At 43.1% G+C, this 14064-nt stretch overlaps 1 protein-coding gene across 2 annotated transcripts in view; it reads left to right on the top strand.

Moving 5' to 3' along the window:
* The first annotated feature begins 2038 nt into the window (after positions 1–2038).
* Zdhhc9 (zinc finger DHHC-type palmitoyltransferase 9) overlaps positions 2039–14064 on the top strand; it is a 34509-nt gene continuing 22483 nt past the window's right edge. The window contains exons 1-3 of one of the 2 annotated variants that reach the window (XM_038316954.1): positions 2039–2247; positions 2621–2688; positions 3906–4195. In XM_038316954.1, coding sequence (XP_038172882.1) covers positions 4029–4195 — 167 coding nt within the window. In that variant the 5' untranslated portion in view covers positions 2039–2247; positions 2621–2688; positions 3906–4028. The remainder of the gene's footprint in view (positions 2248–2620; positions 2689–3905; positions 4196–14064) is intronic. The other variant, XM_038316953.1, reaches the window with a different exon arrangement.

Below are 14064 nucleotides of genomic sequence, written 5' to 3' on the forward strand. Positions count from 1 at the left end.
GGCCAGCCTGGTGTACAGAGCGAGTTCCAGGACAGGTCGCAAAACTACACAGAGAAACCCTGTCTTGAAAAACCAAAAAAAAAAAAAAATGTAATTGTGTAGAAAGGAATATTTAGTCATATAAAATTTCCTTAATTTTCTTTCAGTGAGCATGACTAATAACAAATTGTAATAAAGCAAGCCTGATTTACAAAACCATTTAATCCCAGAGGGAATGTGACCCAGATCAGGGAGGGGCAGAGCTCAGGAATGTGTTGCCACGTTATGTTCATTCCAGAACTGCCTAGGCCTCACCTGCACCTGAGCGATGACCAAAGCATGTTTTGCTTTGGTCACTTCATCCTGATGGCTGTACACTCACAAGAATGACAGCTAGGCTGAGCATGCAATTCCTAAGATCATCTCGTATGCACACACTTGGGAATTCAGAGAGTTGACAGGGCCAAGAGAAGTTCCTGTTCCTTCCATGCCAAGTGTGTAATAATACCAGTACCCTCTAGGAATTGGAGGCAATAATGCTGATCATATTCTTCATAAGGAATACACTGATGATTACAGTTAGCTTGAGTGCTCAGGAATAATAGGAGGTTTACAAAGACATACTTGCAGTAACAAATTAATTATAACACATCTCTCTTGTAATACAATTGAGTCATGATTTTGAAATCCTCTAAAATTTTTGACTGAAAGATGTCATGAACGTGTCAAGAATAATTATCATTATAAAGGTTTTTATTTTATATTATGTGGGACCAAAATACTATAAAAGAAGACTAATTCTTGACCATAGATGTCGTCCTTCATTAAATCTATCACAAAACTGCCTTTAGGACAGCATTGGCAGTCACCTCTGTACTAATTCTGACTACTGTGACCCTAGGGAAACTTTGGTCAAGCTCTGGAAAACCTGGGCTGGTAATATAGTGTGGCAGGCAAGAACAGACCATTTTAAATTATCCTTGGTATTATTTGGAAGGCAAGAAGCAAGCATGCTGGTGGAAACAGGCCTGGTGCCTTGTAACAGCCACCCTATAATATAATGCTGTGTTTCTCCATTCTTTTCCTCACTCCTGTCGTCTTCCATCTCTAAATGATGTTCCTCACCACAACTGAGAGCCAAGGCAGTAACTGCAGAGGAGGCATCTGAAGGAAAGAACCAATCTGCTGGATGTATGAAAATTGTGCCTTGGATGCCCCTCCCTTAATTATCATAATATCTCCAGTTCTTTTGTTTTGTTCCTTTGAAACAGGATCTAACTATGTAGCCCTGTCTGGCCTGGAACTCATCATGTAGACCAGGCTGGCCTCATACCTACAGAAACTGACTTATTTCTGCCTCACCACACCTAACAAGACCTCAGGTTCCAATAGAAATTAGTTACCTTCTGGCAATCTTTACCTCATTATCTACCTGGAAGTATTTATGTTGTCTCAGTGGAGTTTCCCCAGCTCCCTTAATGTCAATTACTTATTTTCAATATCACAGAAGGACGTTCTCAGAGACGGTTATTTCTTTTATCATCTTTTTTTCCTTTCTGTTTTCTTCTGAAAGCTTTCGAGATTGCATCAGAGTCCCTGGCTCCTAAATGGTGGGGCTTAGAAGCAGAGAACTTAACACGGAGATGCCCATTAACAGACCTTGGTCGATTTTTTAAGGCAAACAGTACTGGAGAGGCCCAGGGCACACCTAATTCAGGGTGAGCGCCCGGATCTGTGAGCTCGTGTTACTTCAGCATCTCGCCGTGTGTTTGTGGGGAGCCTGCTTTTGGCTCCTCCCCTGCCCGGTCCACACTACCTTTCGCCTCTGCTTTTGCGTAACTATATTAATAGAAAGGAACACTCCACATCCTGGCGCTCAGGCCCCAGAGACAGGCTGGCTGTGGCTTGGCAGGTGGGCTTGTAGCAAGGAGATGGGTGGGGGAGTGGGTGGAGCCGCTCCGGAGTGGCGTTCGACATAGCCAATGGCAGGACGCGGCAGGGGCGGGCTGGAGGCCCTGTGACCGTTCAGCCAATGGAAGACGAGCAACTACTGGAGCGACCTGGTGACGTGAGGAGCGTTCCATTCCGCCAGCGGTGGGCGGTTGCCACAGCTGGTTTAGGGCCCCGACCATTGGGGCCCCCTGTCAGGAGGAGGCACCCTCCCTGTCAGGGAGAAGTCGCTAGCACCTTTGGCGGCTGACGCGATCCCCAGGGACAGGGCACTTTTCTGTCCTCAGTTGCCGGCTGAGTTCCGTCTCTCTCATTCAGGTAAGCAGGGGTGGGGGTGGGGGGGAGTCTCCGTGGCTCGGCTGTCTAGAGGGCTGCATCCCACTTCAGCTCCGCTGGCACCCGGGGACGTTGGCACCGCCCTGCTCAGCTCGCCAGCTGCCAAGCCCCTGGCCCGGGGTGACTACACGTGGCGGGGCGTGTGTGAGTGTGTACGAGCTTGTGGACGCGTGTGCGTGTGGATGTGGCGCGCGTCCCAGTCAGCCTGGGGCGGTGGTCGGCTGCGTGGCGGAGGAGGCAGGGCGGGCCTCCTGAGAGGCCGAGCCCGCTGCAGCACAGCCCTGGCTTCTGGCACTCGGGCTGCTGAAGCCGGTCGCTGCTTCCCGACGGATTTTCATTTTCCTCCTCCTTCCAGGTTGGGCTCCCTTTCCTAGTCTGTGTTCTCCTGCTGGGTCAGTTTCTGAGGAGGAGATTGTTTTCCAGGTTAGTTTTTACACAAAGGAAGTGATCTTTGCACCTCTGGGGGCCCCCTCCCCTTTCCAAGCACCTTCCACCTTTCCATCTCGCAGCTCAGCTTTTAGTCCTCTTTTGGACCTTTGCCCTCTTCTAGCTCCAGAATGATCTCTGGCTGGTTGTTTCTTGCTCATCAGGCTGCAGGCTTCCGCCTCATTCTTGCCAGCATGGGGCATGTGGTGCCAGTAAATAGAGGACACAGCCCCACACCTGAGAGGAAGAGAAGGGGGTGACAGTGAGTGGGAAGGCTAGGCCTGGAAATCCAGGATGCTGAATTGAGCTGGTATTGGTGAAATGTCCCAGAAAGCCCCCAAGGGACTTACCTTAGCCGCTGCCACCGCCCTCAGGCACCCCTCACCCCATCGCCAGTTACCAACCATCCCGGAATCTCTCCTGGTAAAGAAAGCCTTTTATCTACAGGGTGATGTGGTTTATTAAGAGTCCCACAAACGTGGGGCTAGACCAGCAAGACTGTTTCATTTTCGGACTCGGGAAGTTGCAAAAGATTTGATTAGGGGAAATCTGGTGCGGGTAAATACAATGTGTGTGTTCTGTGCAGAATGCTCAGAACATCTTACCCCAGTCACAGGGTTACTTGTTCCCTCCCGTAATGGGTATTTTGAATGACTAATGGAAGAAAGAAGGTGAAGGACTGGAAGAGGTATGGGAAGGGCTACTTAGGGACAGACAGCAACAAGAATAACAAAAACCTACTACTGTTATTATACATGTCTTAATGAAGACTAAATAATATAGGGGTGTAGTGGAAAGTACCAGGGACTGGAAGTCAGTGCGCATGCTTTCTTGTCTCAGTTTTGTTGCTGCGTGACCCTGAATGTTATTTCATCTCATTGGTCTTCAGTTTACTTCTTTGTAAAATATAATAATTAGGATGGACACAAAGAATTCCTGCTTCCTTCTAAGACTCAGGATTAACCAAATCGTCAGCATTACTTTGGAAACGGGATTTATTATTTAAATGATACTAGTCCCCTCCCCTTTTGGAGAACTGTTGTATTTGTTTGTTTGTTTTCCTCTTCAGAGAACAAACACAGATTAGAAATAAAAACTTCAGACCTCCCCATTTCCACTCCATCGGGCAGTGCTCATCTTTCTGTCTCTGGGTAATGAGGGTTCAGTTGCATTTTGTTATTCTTGTCTCACCCTCCCCCCTTTTCTTATTTTAGGGCTCTTGATGATGCTTGACCCAGCGGCAACAATAGTAGACGCCGTGATTTCAAAGCTGGGCTCAGCCACTGTCTCTGCTCTCCTGTAGTCACAAAGCCCATTTTGGACCAGGGTCTCCAGTCATGTCTGTGATGGTGGTAAGAAAGAAGGTGACACGGAAATGGGAGAAACTCCCTGGCAGGAACACCTTCTGCTGTGATGGCCGCGTCATGATGGCCCGGCAAAAGGGCATCTTCTACTTGACCCTCTTCCTCATCCTGGGGACATGTACACTCTTCTTTGCCTTCGAGTGAGTTTCCATTGACTATGGTTGTCTGATAATGGTTAATGTGGGTCCAAGGAATGAAATTGTCTTTCCTGGGCCTGTGTGGGGGCTCTTGCATGATTTCACTCTTTTCGTGAACAGTGTCTATAGGCTGAGTCTATTGAATTCACTGCTTTGTGGTTACAGTAGAATACATACTCCCTAAAAAGACCAGGGACTTGAACGTCAACTTCATAGTACTGGTGGGGATAACCCCTGACAAACAAGGGAATTTGTCTTAATTATTTATCTTCTTTCATTGACAGTAACTTAGTAACAAATTACTTCTTCTCTACCCCTCCCAGGTCTGGGAGTAGCCCTCATTGTTACAACACCTCTCAACAATATCCACTTAATCTGCAACAATATCCACTTAATCTGCTATTTTGGATCCTATTTCTGTAAAGCCTACTTCTTACTTAGCTGTTAAATTGAAAAACTGAACTGGGAACCTGAAGATTGGTTCCAGCATCAACTGTACCACAAAGGAGCTGTGGGAATGCCATATAGGTGCTTTTGAAGTGTGGTTGTTCTTTCTCCCCCTCCCCCCATCACTCAGTATTAAAAAAATAAGCATTCTATGTCGGCCTAATGTTAGCCTTGGAATTATTTTTTTCTGTGATGTGACACCCAGTGCCAGAGACGCTGTTCGTTGTGTGTGTAGGTCACTTCTCCAGGGAGGTGGCCAGTTGGGAGTCTCATGCACTGCGGCATGACAACTGGGTATGCTGAGAATGAGTCTCCACTAGGGATGGGAGCAGTGCTAATTGTTTTGGGATTACTGTGTTGAGGAGGACCTTGAGGAAACAAGAGGTGAACACATGTCTACCGAGGCCACACCTGCTATGAGCCTGCCATGGCTTGTGTTCATGGGTGACCTGGAAATGAGAGTTCCCATGCTGGGGTGTGGCTGGAAGGTGCCAAGGGGGCTCCTTGGCCAAACTGAGTAGGTCATTAAATGAGCTCCAGATCATTGAGACTCACTTTTGTCTTTCTCTAAGGGCTATAGGCGTTCACTGTGCATCTCAGAGTGACTGGGGGGCAACTTTGCTAGACTTTTGATGAGTGCATCTGGCTTGAGTAACAGCAGTGGGAAGAGTGTTGTGATGTTCTATAACAGGGCTGGTAAACTAAGATCAAATGAACTCTTAGTTAAAGGTCCTTTTGTTGTTATTGCCACTGACTTGGTGGAGGTTCTCCATGAAGTTAGGCAGGCTTCTGAAGGCTTGTTACCTGCTTTCCATTCTGAGTTTTACGACTCAGTGTGTGTGTGTGTGTGTGTGTGTGTGTGTGTGTGTGTGTGTACATGCACCATGTGCTTATGTGGGTTACAAGTGAGCATGTGCAGCCAGGAGGGTTATACATAGCACAAAACAGTTTGTTTTCCTTCAGCTTACTCTTCTTTCTACATTTTTCTTGCTTCGTTCCTGCTTGTCTTCTTGATGGAAGTACAACGTTGAATCCTGCTGTCATTCTCCCTCTCTCTTCTTTTGGTTCCCCCCCACCTCTGTACTTAGATGTTTATGATTGGAATCTTTCACGACAGAGATGAAACTTATTTTCAGGCTCTGAGTGCCTTGGTAGTTCTGGGTCCAGGAAACCTGTGGTTTGGTCAGAGAAACATGGGATTTAGAACTGTGGCTTTTTGGCCTGTTTTTGTACCTGGAAGGCTTAAAGAGACTGTGCCTTGGATCTGTTCCACTTAGGCCCCTGAAGGCCTCTGAAGAAAACTGCCCATGGGATGAAGCTTCTAATTAGCTAAATTACTGTTCAACAGAAGCTTGATAAGTTTTCTTCTACGACAACTCCCATTTCAAAGTTATTTCTTGGGGTTTTTCTGTAGACACGAAGTTTTGTAAAACCGTCCTGAGTTCCAGCTGTCTGTTTGAAAGTAAATATTGCAAAAGTAAAGGCTGGGGGAGGGAGGAGAGAAGGAAGTAAATGTGTTAGCTTAGTGGAATGGGGAAGTGTAAATCTGACCAAAGACAAGAGGACTCCCGTGATGAATGCTTTTAGGTGATGAATGCTTTTAATAAGAAAGGTAGAATCCGGTGTGTGTGTGTGTGTGTGTGTGTGTGTGTGTGTGTGTGTGTGTGTGTGTGTGTGTATGCATGCGTGCATATGTCTGTTTGGCATATGCAGGCACATCGATAATCAAAGTGGTGGCTACCTTGTACCTATCTAATGGTAGGCTGTGCAAGGTACAGCAACATAAGAAGGAGGAATTGAGTCTTTTTTCTGGTAGACTAGTAAATTATAATTTACTCTCAGGCAAATAGTGGAGGGTAGTAGGGTTCAGAAGCCAAAGTTGGGGCCCTAATGTTAGTATTAAAATGTGATGAGACCCAAGGAAAGCAGATCTAGTCTCTAATTTCAGGCAGCTGATGATGACATTTGACATTACACTCGATTTTAACCAAAACACCAAGAAGTGATGGGAGAGCATATTTGAATTCACAGATTGCTTCCTGTTGTCATTCTTAAGTTATCTGTGAGTCTAGATACCCTATTCTCTAACTGTCACATTTTTGCCACCCAGGAAGGTAGTTCAAATCTTGATACACATCTGGACATTCACCTGAGAGTAGTTAGCACCAAATTGTTAGAAGTATTTCTGAAGAAGTTAGGTGGCCATCCCTTAAGGTTTCTGTCACAGATTGGAAATTCTGTATGAAGTGGTAGCTCTGTTGGAATTCTGCATAACTGTGTCTGTCTGAAAGGATGCGAGGGTGCATAAGGGGAGTATAGATTACCAATCGGTAGTTGTATTTGTGGTAAGTATATATACATTTAAAAGTGGAGTGAAAGTTGTAAAATGCATAATGACAAAGGATTTTCTGATTAATTCTGGGGGCGAGGTATTTAGGAAATGTGCTGGTGGATGCCAGTTTTAGCTTTCAGCACAAGGAACAATATTTAAGCCCTTTTGCTCAAACTTTGTCCAGCTTCCACCAGAACATTATAGCAGAGTGACATTGATAACCTGCGAGCTGTCCAGCTACTGAAAAGCTTTTGTGATTGTGTGGTTTAAATCAACTTCCTGATGAAGTGTAGACCTGGGAAAAGGATCAAACACAGTCTTCTGAAATGAACTTTATAAGCGTTCTCTTTTAACTCTCTGACTGGATTTCTAGTGGGGTCAAAGTCTCTAGACTTTTTATGTGGCAAGAAGGACTGTATGACTCTTGACCCCTACATAGTAGTGTCTTGCTGCTGTGATTGGTGCTGATGCTCTCTCTGTGCTGGATGTGGAAGAAATTGAATAAAGGTGCTGTCAGACCTTTTTTTTTGTCAGACTAGTCCCCATGGGTACCATGGGTGTGCATATTAGAAGAGAAGTCACTGAATTGGATAAACTAGAAAAGAGATTTATATTATTGCTTAGTAATTAATCTCAGTTCTCCTAGCATACCCAGATTTTCCTCCCTCCTCTTTCAAGTTCCTTTAACTGTACATTTGCTCATTGTACAATAATGTGACATGTCTTACATTTCTGAGTTCTTTCTTTGATTTTCTCTGTGTGATGGGATCTCCTGTAGCTCAGGACAGCCTTGAATTTCTTGTTTGGCTATGGATGACCTTGAGTTCCTGATCCTTCTGCTTCCAGCCCCTGAGTATTGGGATTAGAGGTCTGTGCTGCCACACCCAGCCTGGCTGTTTTTCTATTTCTATTATGCTTGTGCTCTTCATGTGTCCTGTAGAGCTTCAAGCTCTTTCAGGCTCAGGTGTTATCTCGGTGTCTGTAACCCCTGTGGTGATTTACACTGGAGTAGGTGGTCAGTAAATGTTGCCAGGAGAATTTCTGGAAGCATTTAAAATTCCAGTCTTGACTCACAGAATCATAGCATGGTAGAGTTATAAAGAGCTCTGGAGACTCTCTCCAATCCCTTTTGTGGTTCAGGAAATCAGGCCCACAGAAGTAAGCTAATTCAAGATCTGTTGACTGCTTTTCTTTTGGCTATGCAATTCTGAAGACATTCAAAGTATTAAAGTATGATGCCAAATGCTAAATCTCCTAAGCTCATGCTCCTAGGAAACCAAGGAGTATTTTGTAGAAAACTGACAACATTTTGGCATGGCATCCTTGCAGGAGCACAGTGGCCTGTCACTAAGTGAGCACTTAAAATGTAAGATGTTTTGTGAGTTCATGAAGGATCACTGTCTCTGTTTCCACTCCTTGGTTTGGATTCCAATATGAAAATTGCTGGGAGAAAGATTGAGCAAAGTGTGCTCCTTACCTAGACACTCTGTGGGTACTCATGACTCAGTAGAAAAAGCAGATCTGGCAACAGTTAACCAGGTTTAAGGAAATACAGCATCACAGAGACCAAAGTCACAGCTTGACATGGTAGAAATCTACTGTCTATCCTGAAGAACATTCTTCACTGAGACTGAGATGAGGTAAAGGTGACTATCATGACCTCTGACCGAGAGAGTGTTCCTCTGCAAGTTGCTCTGGGAAGATCAGTCTTGTACTTTATGTGGGTCAGAGCTGTTTTGTGCTTGAGCAACCAAGTTGAAGTTTTGGAACACTATAATGGCCATTGACCTCTTTGATATCAGTCTACTACAGTTCTTAGCTAAACTTAACTTTTTCATTTTTTGAGATGAGGTCTCATGCAGCCTTGGTTAGCTTCAAATGTACTATGTAGCTGAGGATGACTTTGAACTCTTGATCCTTCTTTCTCTCTCTTGAGTGCTAAGATTGTAGGCAGGTGCCACCATGTCTGGTTTTATGTGGTGCTGAGGATGGAACATCAGGCAGGATAGCAACCGAGCCACATCCCTAGCTGTAACTCTGATAATGCATGTTCCTTGAAGATGAGTCTCCCAAACTATTTTATTTGCTTTAATAATTCCTAATGGTTCTGTCATCAAGGATTCCTTTGTATGGCTTATTCTCTTCACCATATTTTTTGATAATAGCATTACTTACTGTCAATCTGTTTTGAAAATATTTTTTAAAATTTCACCTAGATTCTATGCTACCCAAGGCCTCACAAGTGTTCTATTTAGCTGTACTCCTAGCCCCACCCCAGAGGATTATAGTCTTTCTTTTCTTGAGATGGCAATTTATTTATGTTCAAATGACTTTGAACCCACGTGAGCCTCCTACTTCAGCTTCCCAATTATATGAAACCAGAGCCAAGAATGAGAGCGAGTCATTTGTTTGTATGTTTGTTTGTTTTAGAAGGCTCTACTTAGCCCAGCCTGGCCTGAGTCTTTCTAGGTAGCCCACACTGACCTTCCATCTGTGATCCATCTTGTCCCAGTCTCCTGAGTACTAGGATAGTGGGGCTTGAGCCACTATGCCAGTTTAGAATGAATCTTAATTAAGTCTGCAATTCTCTATATTGGAAAAGGTGAGCACAAAGAACTAAGATGTTCCTGGCAATCTGACATGAGTTAAGATGCTCACTCAAGGAGAGAAGAGACCTCAGAAGTCTTCTTCCTCAGAGATGTCAGAGCTAGTATTGTTTAAGAATGAACAAAGGAGGCACCTTGTGTCTCTTGCCAAATCAGGAAGCTAGGTGATTCAGTATAATTAGTGGGATGGTTCTGAGATGGAGCAATGAGAAGGCAGGAGCCTTGAGATGATGATTAGATAAGGCTAGTTAATGGAAGGCCTTGGAATACTGGTCTGTGGACTTTGGGACTTAATATATATATACATAGTTGGCAGCAGTACCAAGCTCTTAAGCAGGGGTATATTATGATTGAAGTTTAAAAATTGGCATTACAACTAACATTTGACAATTTCTGAGTAGATTTTGTATCTACAGGTACAGATTATGTATCTCCTCAAAAAGAATTTTTACCACCACAGAATAGAAAATGCCCATTTGATTAATGTTCTCCATTTCTACTGAAGCAAAGGAGGGTTATGCATTTTCCTCTGACCTTTATATAGCAAAATGTCTGGAGGTTAATTTTCAATTAAGTTTTTAGTGTTGAAGAGGACTTCTTCTCTTTCAGTACTCTGAGTGTAGCTATGATAACCTTGAAAATGTGTTCTGGATGCTAATTCTACATGATTATTTTGCTCTAGAGGTAGTTCTTGCTAGTCTGTTTAGGCTGCCATTACAAACTACTATAGACTATGCTTTCTCAACGATGGAAATCTGTCTTCCAATTCTAGAGGCTAGAGGGCTTTAGGTGAAAGTACTGGCAGAATTGGGTTCTGGTGAGGACCTATTTCATTGCTCGGATGTGGCTGTCCTCTTGTCATTTTCTCATATCATAGAAAGGCAAAGGGGGTCTTGTTAATATGAGTCATTAATCTCATTCATGAAGATGGAGACTTAGGTGACATAATCATTTACCAAGGACTCTGCAGATACTATTGAATCAAGGGCTGGGATTTCAACATGAATTTTGTGGAAACAGAAACATTCAATGTATGCCAGTAAGTAGTAAATAAGGAGACAACTATCCACCCATATCTGGGAGGAAGTAAAATGAAGTGTTATTTCTATCATGTTGGATCAAAGGGCATCACTGGGCTCAGATCCTTAGGCCTTTCTTGCTGTTAAAAGCACAGCTCTTCTTTAACAGCTGCTATTGGAACAGTTTCAACAGCCACCAGTTCCCCAAGAGAGCTCTTTCCTGACCACTTACAGTCCAGAGAGTCTGAATCACCATTCTAACACTTGATTATTGGTCTCATCTTATGCTTTAGCTGTTTCATATGTTAGTTATGTTTTCCCCAACAAAATTGGCTCCCATTTTTCTTGTTCTTCAGTTGTTAGACCAATAAATACTTGTTGGCTTATTGATTGTACTGATAAAAGAACAAACAAAGCATTAAAAATGTAGGCAGAAAGCTATTAGGGACTTAGAGGCAGAATGTTATATAGAACAATCCAAGACTGCAGTCTGTGAGGCAGAACCCTAACATAGAATCTATTTGGTCTCTTACCAGCTCCACTCATGAATCTATTTTGAGATTTTTTTTCAAGTGAATTGAAGTCTGTGCCATTACTATCATTCCTCCGATGAACTAGCATGCTGGGGGTGGGGCATGGGACATGATGCACTAGCCTAGCCTGGCACTGCTGGATACTGCTGGTCAGTACCAGCATGTGGCTCATGGGAACATATGGGAATCCAGTATTCTAGCCCAGCTATAGAAACAGGAGGTCAGTCAAAGAGTTGGGAGAGGATATTTGAAAAAGATAATGCCCTTTCAGGTATCAGAAATGAATGCTTAGTGGGCACATGGCTTATTTATAAAGTAAGAATGGGAACTTCTAACTGCTGGAAGGAGGAAGGACTCCTGGTACTTGGAAGACAAAAGGGACTTCTGTTTCCATGAGAGTGTGGATATCTTTATTCCAATAAATGATAGAGATGGAAAGTAGAGGGAGTTTAGTAAACAATTAGCTTGTGTTTATAGATGAAACATCAAGTATTTCTCTAAGACAAATTAGTGAAATTTGAGGTTACCTTGACTTTGGAGAATTACTACTAAATTTTCATGGCGCTTGCTTATTCCTGTCAAAGAGAGTTCTAGCTTACTGCAGCCATGGAACTAAAATAAGGTTAAAGTGTTTGTAAAGTGGCAAGTACAAACTCTATTTGTAGTGAACAACATATTTTGATGCATGTGTATGTTGTAGAAGTTAAAGTGAATCTCCTTAACATATGTAGTATTTCATAGACATTTTTTTGTGCAGAGAACACTTAAAATCTATTTTCAACCATTTTTATTATTGTTACTAACTATAGTCACTATTATGTGTGGTGAGTCTCTTGAATCTATTTTTCCTTTCTGAAATTATGTGACCTCTGACCAACCTCTCCACATTGAGGGAGTTTTGTTTTGTTTTTTAAAAAAACACATGTGTTTCTCTGTATTGCCAAGGTGGTCTTGAAATCATGAACTCAAACAGTCCTCCTCGTTCAGCCTCTTGAGTAACTGGGACTACAGGCATACACCACCATTTCTTACTTAGGATGCTGTTTTTACTTAAACATGTTTATTTAGAAGTGAGTTAACATAGGTTGTAGTTCACAATAGTCTTAGTTTTGGCATATCTTCTTACTTGGAGTAGAAAGGCCTGCTGGTCCCCCATTTCCCTTTCTAACCACGCCCACTTACTAGGGACAACTGGCTGCCAGTAGCCTCATCTCTGGAAGAGAATAATACAAAGAGCTTGTTGTGTGCTTGTTGACATACAGAATGGATTGTTTTAGCAGGTGCAGAAGATAGTCTGTATGGAGACTACAGAGACCTTTATCCTTGATGGAGTAGTAGAATTCAAATCGAAGTTGTCTTTTGTCTAGTCTACAGCAGGTGTTGAAATTGGACTTAGTTAAGCTTTGGTCCTTCTTTGCAGGGGCCAGCACTGATGTGATTTTTTATTTGGTGGTTGTTTTACTATCTCCATGTCTTTTCTCTTAAATAAAAAGAAATGGGGTTGGTGAGATGGCTCAGTGATTAAAATTACTTGCTGCTCTTGAAGAAGACCTGGGATGGTTCCCAGCACCTATATGGTGACTCACAACCATCTATAACTCTGGTTCCAGGGATCCAACTCCCTCTTTTGACCTTCAAGGGCACACCAAGCATGCACATAGCGTGTATACCTACATGCATACAAAACACACATACACATGAAATACAAGTAAATAAATCTTAAAAAAGAAGCAAGCTCATTTTTAGTAGATAATCATAGCTCTGCTGTTTTAAAGCTTTAAAAAACTTAATTACATCATTCCCCTTCCCTTTCTTCCTTTCAACCCCTCCCATGAACCACCCTTTTGCTCCCTCTAGAAATTATGGCCTCTTTCTATTTAATTGTTACACACACACACACACACACACACACACACACACACACACACACACACCTTGCTCTGTCCGTTTAGTGTGAGATAATCAATTAGAGGTCTCTTCCCTGGGGTGGGAGCTATTTCTCCTGCTCTTAGCATTCCTCAGTTGCCTGTAGCTCTTTGTTTATGGGTGGGTCCCCATGCGATTTCCCTCTTCCGTGTTGACTGGAGACTATACTCAGGGCAGTTAGTCCTGGAGATATTGCTTCTTTGTTTTGAAGAGTGATCTTATAGATGATCAACGACTAGGAAGATAGTTGTTTTCTGTTAGTGTAGTGATTGTGCTTGGCTTGCTCATGAAACATGGCTTCATGATTCCTCTGTGTCATTTTGGCAAGTGGGGTGACTTTTGTTTTTGAATTTACTTTTTGATTATGTGTTCCTGCAAAGGGAGGAATGGAAAAGAAATTAGTCTACAAACTAGTAATATTCATGGCCCTTAGTTGCCCTGAACCCATTTGCCAGGTCCTTCAGTTCTTGACATGTTCCCCCAATGCCCTTTTGACTTTTCAAAGAAGGAAGTAAATTGTTAAAATGAAAGCTAAGACCACAAATTATGTTTTAAAAAGAACAAAAGGCCACTGAAATCATTTTGCAGGTTCAATACATATGCTCACTTTCATTATAAATACCACTTATCCCAATTTAACAGTGAGTTCACACCCCTACCCTGTGTACTTATATTGTGGAGGGGAGGCAGGGGAACATCCCATGGGAGTTGTTCTGCAACTAGAGCAAACATACAGCCTGGAGTTAAATCATTTGCCCTGAATAGACTGTGGCTTGCTTACTCTCCATGCTGGTGAAGTAAACTTTTTCCTCCGTGTACTTTCTCTGCTCTCCCTCTGCTCCTTGCTCATCCACTTATAGTCTGCTTCCAGTGAGGATCTCTATTTTCAAGGAGAAATGTGCCTCGGGAGGAGATGGCTAAAAATAGGTCAGTGATAATGCTCATCACATACTCTCATTCATTCGGTTTGATAGTCAGGTCAGATCAACAAGTATTTATTGATAGCTTC

Source organism: Arvicola amphibius, chromosome X, assembly GCF_903992535.2.
Source record: "Arvicola amphibius chromosome X, mArvAmp1.2, whole genome shotgun sequence".
NCBI classification, from domain to species: domain Eukaryota; kingdom Metazoa; phylum Chordata; class Mammalia; order Rodentia; family Cricetidae; genus Arvicola; species Arvicola amphibius.